A 25988-nucleotide genomic window follows, 5' to 3' on the forward strand; every position below is an offset into this window, starting at 1 on the left:
AGCGCATGCTCAGTAGTGTTTTTCTTTTTTTCTATCCCATGCGTGACCCTGGTCACTATTTCGTCCGCACTGCCACACTCTATAAAGTGCCCATGAGTTCCCTCACGCAGTCTCTTTCCCTGGCCACAAAACAACCGTGAGTGTCTAACTCACCGTTCTTGAAAAACTTAAAATAAAAATAATATAAAAAAATATAAAATCCACAAAATCTTAATAAAAACAAGAACATATACTTGAAGAAAATACAAACGTTTAAAAAAAAAACAAAAAAAAAAACAGCAAAATATTAATTTACAAAAATACTAGAAACAGGAGGTATCGGGCTTTTTCACAGAAGTTGGCGACTACCAAAGGAAGACTTAAGAAAAAAATCATTTTATATCGTGATTTTTCAAGTTTGACCTTTTTATTTTTATTCTCACCAAGCTGGACCACAGAGACGGCAGTCTCTTTTTTTTTTTTTTTTTTTTTAATAGTTGGGAGACTTGAAGCGCAGGTCCCACTCGGAATACAGCTCATACCGGCTTTTTTTTTTCTGGCGTTTTTTTAATCTAAGCCTGGCTCTCATTTCTATTGTGAACTCCGAGATATGAACACAGCGACCGGGAGTTATCCGATGGCTTCTCTCTACGTTGGCGACCTGCACCCCGATATCACGGAGGCTATGCTGTATGAGAAATTCAGCCCAGCCGGACCGGTGCTCTCCATTCGGGTATGCCGTGACATGATCACCCGGCGATCCCTGGGATACGCGTATGTGAACTTCTCTCAACCCGCTGATGGTAAGAAACATAAACCTGGCCTGTGATATCAGTGTGCAGTTTGAGCATATTAGATTATGCAGCATGCGGATGCAAGATGCAGAAAAGCATGCATCTCTTTTTAAATATTGACAATGTCACCGTATGCTTTCAATGTCACTTGTAAAACGTTCTGCATAACCAAATTCAAAACCAGGTACACACTGGCAATGAATACAAAGCACTGGACTATAACTGAACTAAAAAATATATTTATACAGTCAAAGTAAGACGAGCGGCTCCCCAGACTGGTTGGAGGACTCATTTTGACCCATATAAGCATGCCCCAGTTGTTGTATACTCCTCACTCCTGCTACTATGTCACTGCCAGAGTGAAAGCACTCACACATGCATAGTGAACAATCATCTCAAGCCCATCATTTGGAAATAAACAATCTTTGCAGATCTCACTCATTCTGGCCAAAATGACCCATTTCTCCTACATAAAGTAATTCCCATTTTCCCCTGATGCCATGTTCACTGACAGCAAGATAAGGGACAAGCACAGCTGAACACTAACCCCTGCACTGCCTGCTTTGTATGTCTTATGTGGGTGTTCATTTATATCAAAGACCTGATCCAGCCTCCCGTTTTTACTTGTTAGGAATTATCTGAGTCATACAGCTGGTTTACCTGTTCTATCCTAACCACTTAAAATGCGTGTCAGTCGGTAATCCACCGGAATGGCATCAAAGCATTGAGCAACAGTAGCAGGTGTTGTGGTATTCTTTGGGGGCCTTGTGATACTGTTTACATTGGGTGGACTTCTTTGCCTCTTGTGTCAACGTTGAACACCTGTCACAATTTATCCGTGTTTCGAGTCGGACACCCAAAGCTGGAGTAACGGCAGGTTAAAACTGGCTCACATCCAGGAAGGTGGTGTCACTCACTTGGATAAATGTGAGAAGGGCCACCAGTAAGAAAACACCATTTGTTGTTGGAAGTGTAGACATGGGGGGGGGGCCTTATTGTGTGCCTGTGGGGCAATAGCTCGCTGCCTGTAGTTATAACTGGTCAGTAAATCTGATATAATATAACAGCAGTCAAGGTTGTTTGCAAAACCTCCATTGGATTTCTTCACGTCTTGTCTGTATGTGTAATCACTCATCTTAGCATTCTTGGTGAGTGTCTCCTCCCCATCAATGGCAGAGAATGCTCTACTCACGCTCCATGCCAGCACATACCTCCCAGGACCCCTCTCTAAATATAGAACAATTTTCTGTGCAGCCCAAAATTTGCCTGGACGCAATACTTTTAATCTCTTAACATGACAGAAATGGTTATCAATGACAAGCAATTCAACGCCATCAATATTTTAACGAATGACATCACATAGAATATGGATAATGCATTACATAGACCCACTCTGGCTGTTCTGAAAACCACAATATCCACTCGGAACCTTCCAGAAGACCACATGTTTGACAGCGGTCACACACCTACCCTGAGCAAACGAGCTGTAAAGTACAATTGCAAGCAAAACTGCTGATGCCAGCAGACGCAAGGCAGCTCCGTTTTGTTTACCAGACACTTTTAGCTGGAAAGCCTGGCCTGTGTGTGTGTGTGTGTGTGTGCGTGTCTGTTGCTGTGGAGTGACTGAACAAAAGGATGTTTTGGCATGTGTGCCCACATAGACATGAAAGCCTATATGAGAGTTAGATCAATAGCTGAGAGAGAGAAATGGTGTAAATTGAACCTTTGTGCTTAAATAATGTTAAAATAAGACATAATGATTTAATAAATCAAACCTTTCACAGCTTAACAACACAATGAAAGCCCATTTTGTTATCTGAGGGCCAGCTGCACTGCTACTGCAACTGGCAGAGGTGGGACATGGCCCAGTAGCATGTGGCGAGTTAGAGAAGGGGTGACATGTGCTCCCAGCTTGCCCACTGCAGCTGTCCCCAACACTTGTCCCAGCTGCTCATCTGCCACGTGGTCTACTGCAGTATCTAAACCATAGTACTTGTGCCTTGTTAATGGGATGGCAGCAGGGATTCTCCATTTTAGTTCACAATGCACAGAAGGACAAACGGACTAAGACTAACACACTTCACCTCAGTTTCACGTTATGGAAGCATGTTATGTAGTATGCATACATGTCACTGATATGTTTTCAATCTCATGGCTCCATATAAACAACTAGCCCTGACCTTTCCCTCCACCTCTCTGCCCCCTCCTCCCTCTAGCTGAGAGAGCCCTGGACACCATGAACTTTGACGTGGTGAAAGGGAAGCCAATCAGAATCATGTGGTCCCAAAGAGACCCCTCCCTCAGGAAATCTGGAGTGGGCAACGTGTTCATCAAGAACCTCGACAAGTCCATCGACAACAAAGCCCTGTACGACACCTTCTCTGCCTTTGGCAACATCCTCTCCTGCAAGGTATAACTGTCAGAAATGTGACGGAGGTACTTAAAAGAAAAGGCACTTTCTTTTATGCTGTATATATTCCCACTTTTGGGAAACCTGTTCCTGCTCAGAAAATTCACACAATTTGTGCTTAAATTAGTTTGAATAATATTCTTATGCACTTAAAGCGTTCTTGTGTAAACTCGTACACCATCTTTGCAGCAGTGCTTCTACATTTTGGGAAACAAATGTATTTACTTTCTTGAAGAAAGTTGGCTTAGAAGAACGATACCATTCTGAATATGAAGCTTCAGCTAGCAGCTGGTTAGTTTAGTTTAGGAGGGACACTGGTGAAACATCTAGCCTGGCTCTTTCCAAAGGTGACAAAATACTCCTAACAGTCTAAAGCTCACTAATTAACAGTTATCTTTATCTTGTTGAAGTGACAACTGAAGTGTAAAACTGGCAAAACAACCCCTGTATAACCACAAAATTATGCTTTTTAAACTTTGTTTTTTTTATGTGGATTAAATAAACAAGATTCAACATGTTTATTTGTACAGAGCCAAGCTTGCCGTTTGCCACAGTTTCTGGTCTTTATGCTAAGCTAGGCTAACTGGCTGCAGCTTTAAATTTAGTGGAGAGATTTGAGAGTGGTATTGATCTTCTTGTTTTACCCTCAGCAAGAAAGCGAAGAAGCATATTTCCCAAAATCTTGAACTTATGCTTTAAACAACTGCTTGTATCCGTCATGATGCCTCTCTACTGGATGAACTTTTAACCACATGTCTTCCTCTACTCCAGGTGGTGTGTGATGAAAATGGCTCCAAGGGTTACGCTTTTGTCCACTTTGAGACCCAGGATGCTGCTGATCGTGCCATTGAGAAGATGAATGGCATGCTTCTGAATGACCGCAAGGTGTGAGTGTCCGGTCATCTAGGATCTGGGGTTAAAGGGGCGTCCATTGTTGATAGTATTTTAAAGAATTTAGTTTGAATTTTAAACAATTTAACAGAACTTCAAAGTTATGATGACGTTGAAAGTTCAGCTGTAGAGGGTGCGGTACTTTTGAGCTTATGGTGATAATAGTGCAGTAAAAGCGTATATATGTGTCAATCTGTGGTATTTTTTGTGTAAAAACCTGACTTGTTTGTTCTACACGTATTGAGTGAACTGACTTTTTCGTGTCTTTTTCAAGTTGGTGAGTTTGTGTGTGAATAATCAGACTAATAAACTCATCTCTCACTACCGCCAGTATGAAGATAACCTTTGATCTGATAGATAACAAACTAAAAGCCCTTACTCACTCTAACCTTTCCTACAAGACGCATTTTTTGTTGCCTCATTTGTCCCCTCGCTGGTCACCCGTCTTGGAGTGTTTGTATGTACGTGTGTGTGTGTGTATGACCACGCTTGTGTGTTTTTAGTGATGGATCGAATGCAGGAATGCAATACTGGATGGCGGAAGGGGAGAGGTCGTCATAGCAAGGTATATAAGATCATTTGGTCCTCCTCAGCTTTACTTTGTACTGTGAGACTCTGTTCCTCCATCCCTCTCCATCCACCTCCTCATCAAGTTTTGGACCACGAATAAAGATGGTTGTCACTGTGATGTCTAGCATGCCAACATATCTGCCTGCCTCTGGTGATATTAACCGCAGTTGGATGTTTTTTTTTCATTGTGTACACCAGGAATGATGAGTGAAATGATGAAGTAGCTGTGAATTTGTTTTGTGGATGTTGTCCCTGTACTCTTTTACTTATCGTGCTTGCGTGGTCAGGTCGTCCTCTCCAGGATCAAGTGTTTTTAGATCGGAAAAAGGATCCTAGTTTGTTTCCAATTTCTGTCAAGAATGTTTTACAAGAGTGTTTTTCGCTGCTCTTCCTCTGTCTTTAGGTTTGTGGGTCGTTTCAAATCTCGCAAGGAACGGGAGGCTGAACTTGGTGCCAAAGCCAAAGAGTTTACCAATGTCTACATTAAGAACTTTGGAGATGATATGACTGATGACCACCTGAAGGAGCTGTTTGACAAATATGGTAAAACGTGACTAGATAAATTGGCATTACTCCAAACTTTAATATGGTTTAGTTCTGCTGTCTAACATCAGGTCATCTGATCTTTAACCTCTGCAGGTAAAACACTCAGCGTTAAGGTGATGACAGACCCCACTGGCAAATCCAGAGGCTTTGGATTCGTTAGTTACGAGAAACATGAGGACGCTAACAAGGTACTTTGGCCCCTTGGAAATGCACCAAATCTTTATTGGTATTTACCTCAGATAATTATGATTTTGTCCAAAGGCTGTAGAGGACATGAACGGCACCGAACTCCACGGGAAGACTGTGTTTGTGGGCCGGGCTCAGAAGAAGATGGAGCGGCAGGCAGAGCTGAAGAGGAAGTTTGAGCTGCTGAAACAAGAGAGGATCAGTCGTTATCAGGTCTGTAGAAATGAAGCCCTTAATGAATCAAATCATTCTTAAAATTCCGCCTGCCACTGTCAAAGAAGCTGCTATGAATGTATCATGATTGTCCGTCTTTGGTTTCAGGGTGTTAATCTTTACATTAAGAACCTGGATGACACCATAGATGATGAGAAACTGCGCAAGGAGTTCACTCCGTTCGGGTCTATTACAAGTGCTAAGGTGAGAACGATGACACAGATGTAGCAATGCATCAACACTAGAGAAGTGGTTATTATCACTGCAATATAAATATAACAACAGTGTTGTATGAAACAACAATACTTTGAATTTTATATTAACCAGTCACAATCTGTCGCTCTATTAGGTGATGCTAGAGGAGGGTCGCTCCAAGGGCTTCGGCTTTGTCTGCTTCTCCTCTCCCGAAGAGGCCACCAAGGCCGTGACCGAGATGAACGGACGCATCGTTGGCTCCAAACCGCTCTACGTGGCTCTTGCTCAGCGCAAAGAGGAGCGCAAAGCCCACCTCACCAACCAGTACATGCAGCGTATTGCTGGCATGAGGGCAATGCCGGCTAATGCCATCATCAACCAGTTCCAGCCCGCTAGTGGCTACTTCATGCCAGCTGTGCCTCAGGTGTGAGAATCAAAGTCTGACAAGATAGTGTTTGTTAAGATAGCTGCTCCTATTGACAAACCCACGGATAACTATCATCTGACTCTACAAAGCTTTTCAGTGTATTCATTTTATTTTAATTCTTGCAACTTTGCTGTTTTGGTTAAGTCTCACCACTCTCATCTGGCAGGCAGAAGTTTATATTTAAAAAGCTTATGTACCATACCGTCCCAGCATCAAACTGTAGACTGGCAACGTGAGCAAATAGCTGCTGAACCAAAAACAGAGCTACAAGGAAAGGGAATGATGGACTTACATTCGCCTTTTAATACAGGTTGGAAATCAGTTAACATACTTGGCATACTATTTAAATTAAGAATGTCAAGAAAGCTAAAATAATTCCCTACAATTCCAAGTTTTTGTAGTGCATTTCTCAAAGGTCACCAGGCTAACTTTTGATACTTTAGTTTCAATTTCAATTAAGTAAAAATGCCACAGATTAAACAGAGTTTCAGTGGGGTGTGACTTTAATGCCATAAAATCATAAATATGACCTTCTATGACCCACCAGGCCCAGAATAGGACTACATACTATGCACCAAATCAGATGGCCCAAATGCGACCCAACCCCCGATGGCAGCAGCAAGGTGGTAGAGGTCAAGGTGAGCACACAGCATTAGATATAGTGCATCTATCTTTCATATTTTTTCAGTTACCTAACATACAAAGTTTTACTCTAATGTGAATTTAAAACATTTTAAAGCTATTAAGTTTTGTATCGCGTCTCATTGTTTTTGGCTCTACTTCTGTCACTCCCAGGTGGTTTCCAAGGAATACCCAGCTCGCTGCGTCAGCCAGGACCCCGTGCCAACCTGAGACACATGAGTCCTGGTGGCGGCAGTCAGGGCCCACGAGGTACATTCACTAATAACAATTAATCTTTATCTCTGAAGTCATTGAAGCCACATATACAATAGAGGTCGTCACACCACTAAATCCTGCGCCATTTTCCTCTCTGCTGCTAGCCTCTGGACAGGCCATGGCTCCCCGTCCCTCAATGGGAGTCCCCGGCCCCCGGGCCATGCCTCCTTACAAATATGCCTCTGGTGTCCGTAACCCCAACCCCCAGGTGGTGCAACCTATTAACTTACAGCAGGTATGAGTGAGAGACCAATTACGTCATCTTGTGTTCCTATCATATCCAGCCTCCAACTCTAAATAGTAATTTCTTCTGTATGTTATTTATTTGTCCTTTTTAGGCCCAGGCAGCTGTGCACGTTCAGGGCCAGGAGCCTCTCACAGCCTCCATGCTGGCTGCTGCACCCCCTCAGGAGCAGAAACAGATGCTTGGTAAGAATCCGACGACATAATGAATGAGCTGTAATGATTTTATGTTTTTAGTAGGTTGATTCATTGTGAATTTTTCCCCAAATAGGTGAGCGTCTCTTCCCGCTGATTCAGTCCATGCATGCCAACCTGGCAGGAAAGATCACCGGCATGTTGCTGGAGATTGACAACTCTGAACTGCTCCATATGCTGGAGTCCCATGAGTCTCTGCGCTCAAAGGTACTTGGCTAGCTCTATCTTTGCAATAATGTCACACTGAAATGTCCGTTATCTATATAAATGTGTCATGAGTGATGTTATTTTTGTACAAGGTGGAAGAAGCCGTCGCCGTGCTACAAGCCCACCAGGCAAAGAAAGATGCCACTCAAAAAGTGGGCAGCATAGCTACTACAGCTGCTGCTGCAACATCCTAAAGACTGCGTGCTGTATTGAAATGGTATGATAAAACATAATCAGTCAAGCTATAATTACATCATTTAAGTTTTGTGGTAGTAATGAAATGTCATTGTGTGGTTTCAGGGCGCAGAAGAATGAGCAGAGATGCAGAGAGACACACTACACTAACCCCAAAGAACTGACTCCTCTGAAGAATCAGCAAAAAGGAAGAAAAAAAAAGGAAAATAAATATTCCAAAAATATACTTGAACATTTTGAAAAATACAACAGTTGATAATTTTCTAGTTCTGTAAAACTTTTGAACAGCATACCAAAAGCAATGTTGCAAATGGATCTTGAATGAAGGTCCTTCATTTTGTGGCAAAGGAGAGAAACCGATCTTCTAAACAAAATATGAGCCTTGTTCTTTTTCTTTGCTTGAAAGTTTTATGTTTGATTTGAAATGATGGACTCCTTCATCCTATCATGTTATCATGGGTGTGTGGAATTCTCAATAAAGGGATGATATATCAAGGTTACCACTGTTGTTACTTTAATGCTTACATATAACCTACTGTATTAAGGTGTAAGTGTGTGTCTGACACAAACTTACCTGTCAGTGATGCATCGAAAAGGTAAAATGCCAGGCTATATGGCAGAATAGTCCGGGCACTGAAAGAAAACAATCACATTTTTCTTTTACATAAGATGGGGAAACATTTTCCCTGTTAAAAATGATCAGCTGTCCATGACTTCATTACCATGAAAACCCATCAAAGTGTGGCAAACAAGCTCCGAACAAGCACTTTCGCATGGTTTGATATTAAGCCCTCATTTTGTAAATAATAACAATATGATATGACCATAAAAATACAATTTTAAAGGAATCAGCTTCATGTTCAAACTGACATTTTTAAGTTATCCTCTGTTTTCTAACACAGGATATATCTAACACTTTTTGAAAGCTTGTCTAAATGTCATTGCTTCCTCTTTTCATTCTTCTCTAAGTCTGTGTGACAAGACTTATTTTATTAAATCCACAATAGAAATGAGATCCTGATGATCCTTTAATATGAAATAAGAAAACAGTGCAATTGGAGCGATGACAGCTTTGTCCACCAGGTGGCAGTAGAGGAGACCTGGTCGTGCGGGAGGCGGGCTCAGCCTCAGTGCACCAATGAGAAGCTGCCGGGGGTCAAAGTTGAAGGGTCACATCCAATATGGCGGCTAACAAACGAGTGCTGTATGTTGGTAAGTAAATGTTACTTTTCTTTAAAAACACGTTAAATCGACATTGTTCCAGTGAACTAAGCCAACACGTTAAGAACATTAGAGTATAAATAATAACATGAAACACAACCAAATGGATGTAAAACGCACATTATGTGGAAAAACCGGTAAAACGTGAACGCGTCACTGCAAAACCCGGCAACGTCGCTGATTTTAAACTTTGCACACAGTTTCCTCGACCCCGTGCGTGAAGTGCGTCGTGTTTATTGTGCAATGCATAAAAGTAAAAACAACATAAAAAGTTTTGGCCTCAGGATTCCAAAGGTTCTTATTGTTCCTGAACGCACCACGCGTCCCACCAGCTGAATGTGATACTTAGGCTTGTTTCCTAAATGTTGTGTTTGTGTCAGGTGGGCTGGCTGAGGAGGTGGATGAGAAGGTCTTACATGCAGCTTTCATTCCGTTTGGAGACATCACAGACATCCAGATACCATTAGACTATGAAACAGGTAAGATCACATTTCTATCTACCATTTAATCACTGTGGCTGAGAGGAATATATTGACCTGTAATAATGTGTCTTGTGTTCTGTTTTCAGAAAAGCACAGAGGATTCGCGTTCATTGAGTTTGAATTGGGGGAGGTACGTGAAGTACACACTAAAAAGGCTGCAGTATTGTGAAAGGAATCCAATAAAGACAAGACTCTGATGAATGATTATGCATTTAAAATGAATAGCTTTAACCTGAATAAGATCATAGACACAGCGTAATTCAGTGTGTATTTGCTTTATTGAGAGAGATGTTGAACATGTACATACCTGAACTGAGCTACAACGACACACAGTCATCCATCTGCTTGTTTATGGAGTTTACTTTTATGGACAGCAATAAAACATACGATGCACTAAGTGTAAACCATATTAGCGTCACAAGAGAAAAATTGTGTTTGATGTTAAACAAGTGGATATCTCCTGTTATTAATATGGCTGTTCTTTAATATGTGAATAGGAATTGAATACAGCATCCTTATTACATAGTTTGCATGGATTGCTGTCTTTTTTTTTTTTTTTTTTTAGATATATGGTAGTCTGACTGGTGAATTCCATCTTAACATAGTTGGTTATTGACATACAGAGGGGACTTTGATGGTAAATATTTCTGAGTTCATAACCTTTTTATGACCTTTGTCTTCTGTAGGATGCTGCGGCAGCTATTGATAACATGGTAAGTGGATCCCATTGCTGCACATTCATATCTGTGAAGTTTTGTTTCTGTTTCTGAGACCTAACTGTTGTGAATTAACCCGAAAGGTCCTAAATGCGCTTTCTGCTTTAATGTTGATTATTATTTTTTTTCTGTTAGAATGAGTCTGAGCTTTTTGGACGCACTATCCGGGTCAACACCGCCAAGCCCATGAGAATCAAAGAAGGTTCCTCTCGACCAGGTAAATGACGCAAACCTGATTTTTAGAGGCCATAAATTTAAGTGATTTTAAATCTGTGATTCTGATTTTAACCCTGCTTTTCCGTCAGTGTGGTCGGACGATGACTGGCTGAAGAAGTTCTCAGGGAAGACTGCAGAGGAGGCTGATAAGGAGGCAGCTGGTGGAGAAACAACCAACACTGCAACAGAGGAGGTGGGATGGCTTTCTCTCTAAGATGTGCCTCAGATTCCAAACTATGTTAAGTTACTGACATAAGCATTATATGTTTTTGCAGGCTGAGCCTCCAGCTAAAAAGGGCAGAGTTAATCCTCAGGTCTACATGGACATCAAGATTGGAAACAAGCTAGCCGGGAGACTACGCTTCCTCCTTCGGGCTGACATCGTTCCCATGACAGCAGGTGTGTATCTTGTAGGGCTTTGTCAAAAATACATACTGCAGCTACATAATATTTAGGATCGCTTGCATAAAGAATTGACACTCAAATGACAACAAACAAGAAACCACAAGTGCTTAATTATATCATCCCCCTTTTAAGAAACAACATAATCTGTGGGCAAACAGTAACACCAGCATCTATTGTTAAATTCCATATAGAGAATTTCCGCTGCCTGTGCACGCATGAGAAGGGCTTTGGCTTCAAGGGCAGCAGCTTCCATCGCATCATCCCTCAGTTTATGTGCCAAGGAGGCGACTTCACCAACCACAACGGCACCGGCGGCAAGTCCATCTATGGCCGGAAGTTTGATGATGAAAACTTTGTCCTTAAACACACAGCGCCAGGTGAGGAGTCCTGCGTGGAGCTCTTGTAGTCTATGTTGGTGGTCATCATGGTTTATGTTTACGAGCGGATCCTGTGGATAACTGGCCAAACCTTGTATCTCTTGCTCTCACAGGGCAGCTCTCCATGGCCAACTCTGGGGCAAACACTAATGGCTCTCAGTTCTTCATCACCACTGACAAAACAGACTGGCTGGATAATAAACACGTGGTGTTTGGAGATCTGGTTGAGGGGATGGATGTGCTCCGTGCAATGGAGGTAAGTGTGAAAAGGGTTCACTGATACGGCAAAATATTTTTGATTTAGAAAATACAATCACAGGTTTAAATTTTTGTAAAATGGAGGAGTTAATTCAGTGTGAATAAAGGCTTAAATAACTCACAGCAAAAAGGGCTGTCATTAACAAACTTCAAGTATTACCCAATGTGTTCTTTAAATGTGAACATAACTGTTTGCTTCTCGCTGTTGCTACATGTGAATAAAGCATGCGTGTGTACAAAATTAACAAACCTGTTTACCAAATGCGATTGATTTTTAGGGATGATGTGAGGTTTATCTTGATTTGTTTTCAAAATTCACATACAAGAAAAAAGGGGAAAAATATCAGCAAAAACAGGAACCCTAAGCTCCCCCACCTACTCAAAAAAGGAGACCAGAATAAAAAAACCAAAAAACAAAAAGTCACCAAGAGGGGCAGACAATAAATGAAAACAGAAAAACATAGTCTGTTAGGTTTACTGTAGATAGTCTGAAAGTGTGTGGTACTCAAAGTTTCTCAGGCTACAGAACTGCATATTAATACACTTGTTAGACACCCTGCTCCTTAATATAATCCACAAGTTTTCCCAAATTTAGAGTAACAGTTAGGACATAGAGTATCTTATCTCTACAAACCAATAATCATATCATTAAGCCATTTTTTTTGTAACAAGTAGGGGATGAGTATTTTTAAGTACATCTTGTTTTTTAAGTTGCAAAAATAGAAAGATAATATTATTGATCATACTGTTCACCAATGTTATCTAGATTATAATTGTACCGTTTAATGTGGAACTCAAATATCCATCTGAGTTTAATGTAAAATTGATAACAGTTGGTTCTTTTGTAATTAAAGCATGTACAATTTTAAGACAATCAGGCAGAATTTTGGCAGGAAATTGCTGTATCTTCTAAATGTGCTTTTATTTCCGCAGGCTCAGGGAAATAAGGACGGCAAGCCGAAGCAGAAAGTCATCATCTCTGACTGTGGAGAATTTGTGTGAACGAAAAAAAAGAATGTGCTCGTTTGTATGTGTCAATGGGGGCAGTGTATATGTGAGAGCAAGAGTGTGTACATGGTCTTTTGTACTTTGAGCACACATCATCCGCCATGTAAATATTTCAATAAACATCATTTTTTATAAAGAAGCTACAGCTTGATGCCTTTTGCTTTGTACAAATAAAAAGTGACATTGATCTGCTGTTTGCTGGTTTAACTCTTTATAGCTGCAGAGCTTCCTATTTAAAGCTCATAATTATTATAATTATTTTGATTTTTAACTTTCTCAGTCAATGTTGTCAAAGTCTTTATAATTAAATAACTATAAACACATTTATTTTAATACATAGCATTTAAGTTAGTTCCAAAGTAGAGATCCACTATGCAAATCATGCATGGTCAAATATATCTATTTAATGGGTTTCATGTACACTATGAAATGATCATGATCATTTCATAGTGTACATGAAACCCATTAATATATTCAAACATCCATCTGGGTTTTATGGAGACTTGATAACAGTTGATTAAAAGTAATTAAAAGTAATTAAAGAAGTTTGTCCAAACTTCTATAAATATATAAATGAAACAAGCGTCGCCGTTTCACCTCACCTTATTGGACAAACAAGTATTTGGTGCGCTGTAGCTGCCACACCTGAGCAGGTTGAGTGGAGAGAAGACATTAAAGGAAAACAACTCCACCCCCTCCACTCCCGTCCTGTTGAGAAATCTACAGAGACTGTCATCGGTGAGGTTCATCCAACAGAGCCTGCTCCTCCGCTCCGACGCTGGATCGGGTCAGCTGCGTTTTAAACTGTAAGTATTCAAATGTTTATGTAAAGTTCCGAGTCGGACAGTTACGCGAACTTGTCGGCATTTACCCGATTTAGACTGTTTTAGAAGGTGGATGTTGGGGGGGGGGTTACGCGCAACTGCGCACGGAAAGTACGAACTTAAACGCGTGTGCCGTAGTCGTAGGAAGTGAATGGCTGATTGAGTAAGATTTATCTGACTGTGGCTTAGCACTGCGAGAAATGAAAACGTTTCTGCTTATTTGACAAGAAAGTATCTTGTCTAATAGAAGTTTAAGTGTCCTTTTTAGGTGCTCATTTTGCTCCCATTTTTTCGATTTTTTTTTTTTTTTTTTTTTTTTTTTTTTGCGTTAAAGATACGTAAAAACAAGTTTATTTGCTAATGATCCGGTTCTACCTCATTCCGATTTTTGTTGTCTCAGCCTTCTTCTACATTTATGACTGTTTTCTTTTCGTCTCAGGCTGGTAGATACCTGAGTTTTGTCTGTGCCGTTTCAACTGAAAAGAGCTTCCTCTGTCTTCCATCAGCAGGAGGAGAAGACGGACTGTGAACAAACCTCGTCATGAACTGGGCATTCCTCCAGGGTCTCCTCAGTGGGGTGAACAAGTACTCCACAGCCTTCGGCCGAGTTTGGCTCTCTATCGTTTTCCTCTTCAGGGTCATGGTGTTTGTGGTTGCTGCCGAGAAGGTATGGGGCGATGAACAGAAAGACTTCAAATGCAACACAGCTCAGCCCGGGTGCCACAATGTCTGCTACGACCACTTCTTCCCCGTGTCCCACGTCCGGCTGTGGGCCCTGCAGCTCATCTTCGTCACCTGCCCCTCTCTCCTGGTGGTGATGCATGTGGCCTACAGGGACGACAGGGAACGGAAACACCGGCTCAAGTATGGCGAGAACTGCCGCCGCCTCTACCAGAACACGGGCAAGAAGCGCGGCGGCCTGTGGTGGACCTACGTCCTCACTTTGGTCTTCAAAATAGGTGTGGACGCCACATTCGTCTACCTCGTCTACCACATCTACGAGGGTTACGACTTCCCCTCGCTCATCAAGTGCGAACAGAAGCCCTGTCCCAACAAGGTGGACTGCTTCATCGCTCGGCCCACTGAGAAACGAATCTTCACCATCTTCATGGTGGTCACCAGCCTGGCCTGCATCCTCCTCTCCATTTTTGAAATTGTCTACCTGGTTGGAAAACGCTGCCGTGAATGCTTCACCGCGTTCCATAACTCTCGCAACGTCACGACCAACACGCTGTCCAGCGGCAGCACCCTGATGGAGTCAAACACTCTAAAGGTGCCGGGCAAAACCACCCCTGATACGCCTGCTCCTGCATACAGCGTTGCCATATCTTGAGATCCTGAGAATAATGGCAAAGACTTAACGAAAAACAATGTCGTGGGAAAGGAAATATGCCTCTCCTCCCTCCACAGGCACTTCCTTAAGAGACTTGTCAGCAGACATTTGAGTGCTCAGAGACTGAACTACAATATATGTAGTTCTTTACTGTTACTGTGTCCACATGTTGGAGAATCACAAATTCTGGACCACAAGACATATGTGTCATTGATCTGGAATGTGCTCACTGCGGTGGGGTTTGGGTCAGAGTATTTTACACAGATTTTTTTTCTTTTAGAGATGGAGTTCCACAGCCCGTTCCAAAAAAAAAAAAAAAAAAAGCTTAAATTTGGCCTTGAGACCAATTACATGAGTCACTCCATGGTTTGGAGATGGTTTTACAAACACATGTGGTTAAGTTTTCCTACTGCTCTGTGCCCAACCCCGAAATGTTTAGTTCAAGCTGTACTGCTTCTTTTCGCTTCACTCACTCCTTCTTATCTGACTCTTTTAGAAAACTGTACTTAATTTATCAAAAAGTTTGTAAGATTGTGCTGCCCCGCATGTTATTGTTCTGACCTGTTTCAAACTGATTCTTGTACACGGGCAGAAGAGAGCAATGAAGTCAAAAAGCAGTGCTGTAAACACAGTTGTTAATAATATCAGGAGGTTTATATTTCACAGTGTTGATGTGCAGTGTGGCTGCATAGTTGTTAATAATATTTTACATTAAAGATAATAATTTTCATGATTTGAAAATGTGCTTTTTTCCCCTCCATAACATCAAGGAAGTCAATTTGGACAGGTCCATACGCAGTAGTGCATACTGCATTGAAATTATAACAAGTATTAATATTTACAGAACATGTCTTAGCATAGGAAGCATACTAAAGAACAGGTAAACAGCCAAAGGGTTTGTTGATTCTGCAAGTTCTGTGGTTCGACACACATCGTTGACTTTCTTTCTTCTCCCACTGTTGTTACATAAAGCCCTTCCTGCCCATTGGGCTCACAGATCGCTCTGTCGCAAGGAGCAGCGGCCCCCATTGTTTAGGTAGAATGGTACGCTGAGAAGGCCAGAGGAGGAGTCTCCCACCCCTCAGTTTGAATCATCCGTGCTGATGGGCGTGGGCACACCCAGTGTAGGAATTTGTTGGTCTGTTAAGCCTCTATAAGGATGTTTGCAGTATTTACGTTGCAAACTGCAACGTAAATACAGGAGTGATGCAGTGAGAGCGAAAACACATATTTGCTTACTCTCACCCTGTGGTATTTTACGAGTCAGATATTATCAGTTTGCTTGGCTTGGGTTTCGAGATGTCTTACTCTGAAACTTGTGCTGCCAGCCCAAACCTAAGGATGTGTATAAATATAGTTTTGCGCTGCTCAGAGCAATAAAAATTGCTATTTTAAAAAGTCAAACAGCAAAGTGTGTCTCCACAAACAATGAAAGGATAATCTGCAGGCACCGCTGTTAACAGATTTCATTGGAACTATTAATGTCTATTTCAGCAGGCAGTAGTTCCGATGAACTCTATTAACAAGAGAGGTCTGTGGCTTATCATGGTACCTTGGGGAGAGATTTGGGTTAAGACGAGCTGCTGCTGGAATGTCGTTTTTTCACTTCCTCTCCAATGGCTTGGCAGCAGAAATATCACAGATAGATATCTGAATCTGCAAGGAGGAAGTGGAATGTTTTTATTTTTGTGGTTAATTTGAGACCTAAGATAACTTCATTGTCAAGCCGCCCATAACCAAGTACACAGTAGGGAAGGAATTTCCATTCTCGGGGCCAATGCTGCAATTAATTGGGTGAAGTGATGAGTCAAGCATCACTTTTATGTTGTCCAAACAGGATCTTAACGCTCAAGTGTTACATCAAATAGTATAACCTGTAACAAGCTCTGAAAGTATAAGCAGGCTTTCACTCTTTGTTTCATTGCAGCCATTTGCTAAAATCGAAAAGTTCATTTTTTTTTTTCGCATTAATGTACACTCAGCAACCCATTAGTATGCACAGTTCTCTTTGTTCTTATTCAGTTTGTCCAGCTTGACTGGATGGTTCTATAATAGGCCGACAATCACACCCTTTAAAAGATCCTCCCAGCTCTTTTCCAGTATTATTTTTGTTCTGGTCCCCGCCTTGTCTTTGCACTGGTACATTTCCCTCTTTCACGCTGCCAGCAGTGAAAAGTAATGAGTCTATCCTGTTGTGTTAGTCTTTCTTGTCGTGACTTGTGGCAGGCAGAGGCTGACTCACAGCGTGCATTCCTCCAGGTGTGTCCCGGCAGACTGCCTGGACCAGTTCTTCATCTGGAGCCAAGACGCAACCCTTCTTTCCCCTCCCCCATCTCAAGTTAAATTACAGTCGGCTGAACTGTTCCTCATGATGTACGGATGTTGGGTTCACGTGCCCACGCTTTATGCCATGGATGAACTTTCCTGAAAAGCCCGACAGCAGTTGATACTTCTAACAATGTTCTGAGAGTTTTAGCTCATGGCTGCAAGACTTCGAGATGAAGTGATTCATTTGGAGAAGCCAGAACAACTATAACATCCTCTTTATAGTGTATCTTTTAACTCTTGGTATTACGGATTGAGCCTTTGACAGATGAATATATTAGAAACAAACCTTTTTCTAACGGCATTAAAAAAAGTGAACAGATGATTTAATTACTTGTGGTTAGCCATGTTTTCAGCCTGGCACCCACATCTGTCCACGTCTCAGTTTCACGTCAACATTCTAACAAAGTGAAAAAAACAAATTCAGCTTGATTTTCAGGTTACCTAAATTTGCAACTCTGTGGCATCTCAACAGCTTATATACAGGAACCTTGTAAATTACCGATTTAAATTCTATTGTTCTCAGGAAGTTTCTTTTGGAGAGCCCTTTCTTATCTTCTTAGAAATATTGGGCATGGTCGTTGTGAGCCGTTGCTGTTGTGAGCTTGAAAGAAAAAGGCTCATTGACAGATTGTATGTTATTCTACTGAGCATGAAAATAAATCTGACTTGAGACCGGTGATTCACAAGCACATCTTTTATCCTATTGTATAATATAAACACATGATTAAACAGCTCTGAAGGCAGGCCCCGGTCTGCAAGAACTGGCAAGCCTTGGCACAGCAAAGGCATGCTGATCTTTGATATTCCTGACAGCATCTGAGGACTCATCCGCAAACACGACTAATGAGGAGCTGGGTGTAACATAAACACAGTGAAGCAGTTTGATTGGGAAATCTTGTCTGTAAATGGTTAGAAACATAGGTTTGGTTATGAAAGATGGTGAAATGGGAACTAAAGCTCATGACCTGACAATGAGGATTTTAGCTCTAAAGGCTTATGAATTGTGACCGTGTCACCCGAGAAGAGCCTTAAAAAGAATAAAGGAAACACAGTACGCCCTTTTGGCTCTGTTATGGGTGTTGCATCTAAAAGGGACATCAACAACTGAACTCTGTAACATATGAACCAGTCCTCCCGCTCTTCGCTTCTTCTCCACCTTGAACCTCACCTTTTTTTTTCCAATAACCTGCTCCCTCAGAGAATCCTAGAAAGAATGTTGTCTTACACTCATCATGAGCCTTGTCACTTGCAACAAGACGTAGTTGAGAACAAGCACAACAACAATAAAATGCATTCACCTGGGTGTGTCTGCCTCGTACGTATCACGAAATACTCAGAAACATGTTAGGACAGGGAGACAACCCTACCTGGAAACATGCACATAAAAATAATTGACCCAAATCTGTTATCTCAAAACTTTATAATCTGCACAAACATCCCTTATAGGATGCTTTGCCTCATTTAACCCTGTCTGAGAAGACTTAAGTCCACGTTGCTAATCCAGGACCTAAACGATGTGTGGGCTCAAGTCACCAAGGCTCTGATTGGTTTATCTGCTTCCATACCGTTTGTCCATGTGAAGGGCTATCTCCAAACCTACCCAAAGTACCTGGAAATGGTTACTGTGTTACCTGAAAATATTTGATTTGCCACCTAACACTGGGGTGTGAGTGGGGACAGAGAGAGAGAGAGAGAGAGAGAGAAAGAGAGAGAGAGAGGAGAGAGAGAGAGAGAGAGAGAGAGAGAGAGAGAGACATCTGGGGCAGCTCCAGTATTTCTTCTTTAACCACACCCACAGGCGCATTTCTCAACACTGCGCTCCTGTACCTGGCGAAGCGAACCAAATCTGTGCGTTAAAGGACTAAAACGACGTCAAAGTGACAAGAAATCCCCCTGAAATACACGCCATCGCTTGTCTTTAAACTTAGAATGGACTAACGCTTATTTTGGTAAGTAAAAAAATCTCGCTGTTATGATCTTATGGTGCGTCCGCGATGTTGAAGTTGAGCTTCGTAAAGTTCGCGTTACAGCCAGATGGAAATGTGTTGATTTGTTGGCTTTTTATACGGCAGTCTATGAAACGATAAATAATCCCTGGTGGTTGTCAAAGGGCCTTATGTCAGCTAACAGCCCAAAATAAAGAACATATGTCCAAATCACCACGCAGCCTGTGCGTAAAAGTCTGTTTTTTGACACCATTCACGTGGCTGAACTGTGTTTTTATGTTAACACATACCCAACAGAAGCTGATAGTATTGATTTTGTTTCCTAAATCAATATTTGTATACAATATTACAAAACATATACAAACTGTGTTAATAACGTTGGTCAAACTTGTTTCCTTAATGACCTGTTTGGATCGAGGCCTACTCTTAACTGTGTTTTTGTCATCAGTGTTTGTTTCTGGTTAGGTTGATAAATGAGGCCTGTGGGATATGTATTTTTTTTAACATTAAATCAGCTTTGGAAGATAAATAGGTGTTTTAAAAAGTCAGAATGAAAGGTTAATTGTTATTGAAGCCACCTGGAGTTAAGTGAGGAACCACTAACACAGAGTGAAAGCAAGATACTCAGCAGACAATGAAAGCATGTTCACCCATTTTTCAATTTTCCTCGTCCAAGGTTGAAGATAAACTATTACCAGTAAGAGAGGACTTCCACAGACGAGGTATTTGACGGCCAGCCAAGGACATGGACTGGAAGACCTTCCAAGCCCTCCTCAGTGGGGTGAACAAATACTCCACGGCATTCGGGCGGGTATGGCTGTCTGTGGTGTTTGTATTCAGGGTGATGGTGTACGTGGTGGCAGCCGAGCGAGTGTGGGGCGACGAGCAGAAGGACTTTGACTGCAACACCAAGCAGCCCGGCTGTGCCAACGTCTGCTACGACCACTTCTTCCCCATCTCCCACATCCGCCTGTGGGCCCTGCAGCTCATCTTCGTCACCTGCCCGTCCTTCATGGTGGTCATGCATGTGGCGTACCGTGACGACCGTGAGCGCAAGTACAAGGCAAAGCACGGAGACACCACCAAGCTGTACAACAACACGGGCAAGAAGCACGGCGGCTTGTGGTGGACCTATCTGGTCAGCCTCTTCGTAAAGACGGGCATCGAGGTCTCCTTCCTCTACATCCTCCACCGCATCTACGACAGTTTCTACCTGCCAAGGTTGGTCAAGTGCAACGTGTCACCCTGTCCCAACCTGGTGGACTGCTACATCGGCCACCCCACTGAGAAGAAGGTCTTCACCTACTTCATGGTTGGAGCTTCAGGCCTCTGCATCGTCCTGAACATCTGCGAGATCATTTATCTCATATCCAAACGCTTTGTGCGTATCGCAAACAAGATCAATAAGCGCAGTCGCAACATGGCCGCGCATAACAACGAGTACAACAAGGAAGCCTTTACCAATGGCAACACGACCATGTCCAGGCTGGACCTGAAAGATAAGCCTCCATCCTTTAGGAGTGCATTCAAGCCTTCACACAGGCTATCTGGACTCAAAATGCAAGAGAAGATACGGGCCTCTGCTCCTAATCTGTCCATTTCCTCGTGAACGGAAGTCAGGCTGCAGCACTCAGCAGTACTTGGGCTAGAACCCAATGACAAAGCACAGTAAACAGACTCAGAACTATGAGCCAAAAGCTTCCATGTGTGTCAGACCCTGGAAGTTGAGTCATCAGTACTGGATTCATCCTGTGGGCCCCTGTGTCCACATCTCAGACTCTTTTTGAGCGTGTGAACTTTGGTTTCCAAGTCAACATCCACAATATTTATAAGTCAGCCAGAGCCAAAATGATTTGTAAATGATATAATGATTCTTCTTTGAATACAATAAAGGTCTGTGTGCCTTTTCAACTTCACCCCTTCACCCATATTAGAACATTCCTGTGAGGTTTCTGTGTTTCTTGTGATTGGAGTTTTAACACGAGAGGGGGAGGAATTGAGACGCTTGGCGTCACACAAGGAGGGCAGGACACACCTGGCAGAGGTATTCACCCTCCCTGCCAGTGTATACAGTGGTGTGTCAGGGTGCTCTGTTGTCACTGAATTCCACTGAATGCTCAGTTAAACAAAAGAGATCCCCATTCAGGGGTCTCTTTTGTTTAACTGAACTTTCATCATAGCTTTATCTTCACCATCTGCTGGAAGAATGGTAAAAAAGTCAGCATTGGAGTGTGGGCACTCCAAAGTCATAGAGTTATGGCTGAGTAATACTTGAATGTGTGCAAACTGCCATTTTCTTTTTTTTTTGCTGCTTTATTTTGATATTTGATATTTGATTTGAACAAAACTCATATGCTTGGTTTATGCTGCACAGTCATGCTGTACATAGACTGCCTGTGTTTTGACTCGCCTCATCCAAGACCACTGTTGATTTAAAAAAGGCAAAAGGAATGCTGCTGTTTAATTCTGTGTTGGTAGAGCTGTAGCGCAGAGGAGGTGGGAGGAAGGTTGGACAAACAGATGCCTTATTGAACTATAACTCATTTTTGTGATCCAAGCTGTCCCATGAGGACATCAGGTTGAAATGTATTTTATGCACTAATTGTTAATGTAATTTTTACAAAACTAAATATATTAAATTTATCGAACGTGTGTTATTGTTTGGTGTTTTAACGATAAGGGCTGCTGTTAAATTTATTCCTGGAATATGGTTTATATTTATATGTGGGAGGGACAAATTATTTCTTCATAGTTACTGTCTGATACTCATTATTTAAGGAGCTCAATTTTTCCATTAGAATTTGCTGTGAGTCACCATGACATGTTATTTTACTGTCAGCGACGCCTACGATGTATGTTTTGAAGAGATGCGAAGGCCTGTGGTAAGAATCTCAGTCTGCCTGTCAGACGTGTCAGTCAGGTTTTAACAAGGTGGGGCAAAGAAAAGTTTGTTTATTCCGAATCATTTCCGCAACAAACTGATAACAGTTGTAAAAAGGGGTTACACATCCTAGGTTCAATATTCTTGATTAGTAATACTCTCTTAATACAGTGTTCAGCCATTTATATTATCTAAAACTATGTTTCAGAGCCTGTACATTCATCACAAAGCTGTCAACTTTACATCAGGGACACATTTGATTTATGAAATATTTATTTTTTATATTCACAATCTAAATGGATATGTACATGTTGAATTTGAAGAAAGGCTATTTTAAATAAATACACAGCCAGTACAATGCCCAAGTTCATAAGGACTGATTTCCATAGATGCTCCCTATATAGAGAATTCATTTGAAGACACTGATCACTGCATACAGAGGATAATAGAAGTCAAACAAACACTTCCGTCTTTTCTGACGTCAACAGTGAGTTTACCCGTCGCTAAGACATTATTTTTACTGGTTCATTTATTATTATAAACAAAGTCTGTGCTTCACTCTGGCTTACCCACTGCCCAGAAAGGAATGTAAGCACACTATTAAAGCACCAGGTAAAGGCATGGCGTTTAATAGGCACCATCTGTATGATTACTGACTGACTTAACATAAGGCACTGTATCAGCTATGCTATCATGTAGTGGATATGTAATCTGATATTTTATTCTAACAGTGGAAGGGTTCAGTACCATCTAAATCTTATATTCTCTTACCAGGAGAGGATGAATCAAAACTAAAGTTAGAATAGGGAGAACTGAACATACAAAGGATGATTGCTCCAGGTTACATGGTTGTGTTGCAGTGTACAGTCTGTGAAAAAGAGCCCGTGGTTTGGCTTTTGTCTACAGCTTGCATGTAGCCTGCGCCACTTTGGAGTTGGTCTTTCTGTTGAGGGTTCGACAGATGAAAGCTCCAGCGTCCATCAGCTTTGAGAGGTCCACTCCCTGAGGTGAGGACAGAAAGTCAAAAGGGTCAAACTTGAGGGAGCTCACATCATACACAATAATTACAACCGCAAACTATATTATGATGGAGTGGACTGGAACATTCTGTAAAGCTTGTGCATTGTATTCATTAAAGAGCATTTTTTATAAAAAAAATATAATATATTAAATTAAACACAAAAGCAGCATCTTTAATCTATACTATAAAGAAACTTAAAGACAGGGGGAGGCTAAAGAGAAACATAAAGTGTGATTTCTTACTGTTTGAATCCCAAGTCCGTGCAGCATATAGACTACATCTTCAGTAGCAACATTCCCAGAAGCCCCATTGGCATAGGGACAGCCGCCCAGTCCAGCTACTGACGAGTCTACCACACTGATTCCCATCTGCAAAACACAAAAAACTTTTACCTTGAAAATAACTAACAAAACATTGTAATAACAGTACATCACCTACAAACACATTGTATTGCACATAATTCCGATATCTTTTCAGAAAGCATTACAGGACCAGTTCTGACCTGTAGGGCTACGAGGATGTTAGCCAGGGCCTGGCCGTAGGTGTCGTGGCAGTGCACGGCCAACGCATTAACTGGCACCTCTCTGCTCACCGCCTCCAGCATTTCACTCATGCTACCTGGAGTCCCCACTCCAATAGTGTCCCCCAGAGAGATCTCATAGCAGCCCATGGAGTACAGACGCTTAGCTACCTGCAAGATAGAGTCAGAGCTTGACCTGGTGGCATGAACAGTGCTTTTGTTGTGTTTATGCTATTTGTCAAAGGATGATAAATGGAGTCTGTCAGTTTATGTAATCTAAACTTGTATCAAGTGAGAACTCACTTGTGCAACTTTTTCAGGTGCCACCTTGCCTTCATACGGACATCCAAGAACACATGACACATAACTGTGGAGACAAGAAACAGAGATGAAATTACTGCAAAAATCACACTCTGCATTTCCATTGATTTAGAAATGAAGAGAGACAGTTAAGAGCGAGCCAGGCAGCCTACCCTCTTACTGGCACACCAGCCTCTTTAGCCGTTTTCATAACCTCGTCAAAGCGCTGTAAACTCTCATCCACTGAGCAGTTTATGTTCTTCTTACTGAACAGCTCAGATGCAGCACCAAATATGGCTACCTCTGAAGCTCCTGCCTTCACCTGTCATAAATTAAAGAAAGGAAAAGTAATTTTATGTAGATCATTTAGACACATCACCTACAGTGTAAAAGCTGGATATACACTATAAAGTTAAGCTATTGGGGAAGTGCGTTTGTATACGACAAAACTCACAGCAGCCTGGAAACCCTTGAGGTTGGGGGTGAGGACCGGGTACGACACTCCAGGTTTCCTACAGATCCCCTTCATCACCTCCACCTGGTCTGCCATCTGACATTTGGACAAAGACGACAGGAACCAATTAGTGCTGGAGAAAAGAAGCCACTATCATGAAGTTTCTACACCACCCTAAGTCGGGCGTGTCAGCACTTTCCATATGAATGGCTCCGGGAGAACAAACTCACCTGTGGGACCCACTTTGGCGATACAAAGCTGGTGGCCTCGATGACCGACAGCCCTGACGCTGACAGCATGTCAATCAAATGGATTTTTGTCTCTGTTGGCACGATAGTCTGTGAGTGGAAGCAGTAAAAGCAACAAGATTAGGAACACTTAAAGAAAACACAAATGCACGAGTGAGACTCTTTCCCTCAGGTCACACAATGCATGAGCTATGTAATCAATATCACGTGACGCTACCTTTTCATTCTGTAGACCATCTCTGGGTCCCACCTCCACTATTTTCACCTTCTCTGGAAGAGTTTGACCTGCTCTTTTGCCGGCCTGCAAAACACACACAAACACACACATTACATTTACATTACATTACAGTCATTTAGCAGACGCTTTTATCCAAAGCGACTTACAATCAGTAGTATATTACATATCATTCACCCATTCATGACAGGCTACCATGCAAGGTGCCACCATCAGACTCTAACTAGCATTCATTCACATCCAGTCCACACCGATGGCAAGCCTTCGGGAGCAACTTGGGGTTAAGTATCTTGCCCAAGGACACATCGACTGCCGAAGCCGGGTATCGAACCACCGACCTTCTGATTGGAGAACAACCTTGCACTACACCACAGCCGCCCCGACACACACACACACACACACACACACACACACACACACACACACACACACACACACACACACACACACACACACACACACACACACACACACACACACACACACACACACACACACACACACACACACACACACACACACACACACACACACACACACACATTTAATACAGATGTAAAGAAGAATTTGATAAGCAACAGCTGGCCTGTTAAGCATGACATGTGGTTAACTAACATCTTCCTAGGTTACCAACTGTGTAATATGAACCGCAGAGGACGCTCACAGTCACCCGGACGTCACGCATTGCCGTGCAGGCTGCTGGCTTCTCGCACACCATGGAAGCTGCTGGGAGGAAAACGCAAAAGGAAACTCACTGCGTTGACCCTTGCTGCTGCGCTGAAAGCCACGTACTGCCGACCCATTGCTGGACATAAAGCGCTTCTGTTGACAAGCCTCATCACAGCCGCCATGACGGTCCAGTCTGACGTCAGCTCTTCCTGGAGATCGGGAGGCACGGAGACCTATAACAGCCCCGCAACACCATCTATGGGCCGGGGATTGGAAGTGAATATTTTGGTATCCGTTTATTCAAGCGGAGACGACCCAGGTGAATAAGGTAATAAATGTAACTAATAAAAAAAAAAATTAATCACCTTTAAACTTCCCCAGTTACATTAAGGCATGTTTATTTTGTTTACAGTTTTTCTTAAAAATCTATGTTTTAATGTGCAAATGAGGCATTCTCTCATTAAGTATGTGCCAACTTGCACAGATATCTGAACCTTGGATAAGCCAGGTTCAAAGTGATTTCATTTTGTTGACATATGAGAGAGTCAAAGGTTTTCACAGAGGGAATTTTGGATATCCCTTTGTATATCACTCAAAA

General features: G+C 42.1%; 5 protein-coding genes across 5 annotated transcripts; 4 read left to right on the top strand and 1 right to left on the bottom strand.

Annotated features, from left to right (window-relative positions):
- The first annotated feature begins 447 nt into the window (after window positions 1-447).
- On the top strand, window positions 448-8448 carry pabpc4 (poly(A) binding protein, cytoplasmic 4 (inducible form)). Its single transcript, XM_054613796.1, has 15 exons — window positions 448-782; window positions 2990-3183; window positions 3955-4070; window positions 5048-5187; window positions 5284-5378; window positions 5452-5589; window positions 5698-5793; window positions 5939-6208; window positions 6759-6849; window positions 7007-7102; window positions 7213-7343; window positions 7447-7537; window positions 7623-7753; window positions 7846-7970; window positions 8054-8448. Exons 1-14 carry the CDS (start codon window positions 590-592, stop codon window positions 7945-7947), a joined length of 1884 nt encoding a protein of 627 aa, XP_054469771.1. The 5' UTR covers window positions 448-589; the 3' UTR covers window positions 7948-7970; window positions 8054-8448.
- Window positions 8449-9102: 654 nt separating this feature from the next.
- Window positions 9103-12809, top strand: ppie (peptidylprolyl isomerase E (cyclophilin E)). Its single transcript, XM_054613296.1, has 10 exons — window positions 9103-9160; window positions 9550-9648; window positions 9738-9781; window positions 10338-10364; window positions 10503-10584; window positions 10673-10776; window positions 10859-10982; window positions 11180-11365; window positions 11479-11621; window positions 12557-12809. The coding sequence occupies exons 1-10, from the start codon at window positions 9130-9132 to the stop codon at window positions 12623-12625; spliced, it is 909 nt and encodes a 302-aa protein (XP_054469271.1). The 5' UTR covers window positions 9103-9129; the 3' UTR covers window positions 12626-12809.
- Window positions 12810-13354: 545 nt separating this feature from the next.
- On the top strand, window positions 13355-15433 carry LOC129103493 (gap junction beta-4 protein-like). Its single transcript, XM_054613992.1, has 2 exons — window positions 13355-13437; window positions 13962-15433. The coding sequence occupies exon 2, from the start codon at window positions 13997-13999 to the stop codon at window positions 14786-14788; it is 792 nt and encodes a 263-aa protein (XP_054469967.1). The 5' UTR covers window positions 13355-13437; window positions 13962-13996; the 3' UTR covers window positions 14789-15433.
- Window positions 15434-18926: 3493 nt separating this feature from the next.
- Window positions 18927-21129, top strand: gjb3 (gap junction protein beta 3). The gene is made up of 2 exons (XM_054614018.1): window positions 18927-19065; window positions 19739-21129. Exon 2 carries the CDS (start codon window positions 19808-19810, stop codon window positions 20669-20671), a length of 864 nt encoding a protein of 287 aa, XP_054469993.1. The 5' UTR covers window positions 18927-19065; window positions 19739-19807; the 3' UTR covers window positions 20672-21129.
- A 1065-nt stretch (window positions 21130-22194) lies between these two features.
- On the bottom strand, window positions 22195-25586 carry hmgcl (3-hydroxy-3-methylglutaryl-CoA lyase). Its single transcript, XM_054614147.1, has 9 exons — window positions 25477-25586; window positions 24704-24787; window positions 24469-24576; window positions 24239-24334; window positions 23958-24106; window positions 23788-23851; window positions 23467-23655; window positions 23207-23332; window positions 22195-22945 (listed from the first exon to the last, which is right to left on the bottom strand). The coding sequence occupies exons 1-9, from the start codon at window positions 25570-25572 to the stop codon at window positions 22844-22846; spliced, it is 1014 nt and encodes a 337-aa protein (XP_054470122.1). The 5' UTR covers window positions 25573-25586; the 3' UTR covers window positions 22195-22843.
- Between the last annotated feature and the right edge of the window lie 402 nt (window positions 25587-25988).

Source organism: Anoplopoma fimbria, chromosome 15, assembly GCF_027596085.1.
Source record: "Anoplopoma fimbria isolate UVic2021 breed Golden Eagle Sablefish chromosome 15, Afim_UVic_2022, whole genome shotgun sequence".
NCBI lineage: Eukaryota > Metazoa > Chordata > Actinopteri > Perciformes > Anoplopomatidae > Anoplopoma > Anoplopoma fimbria.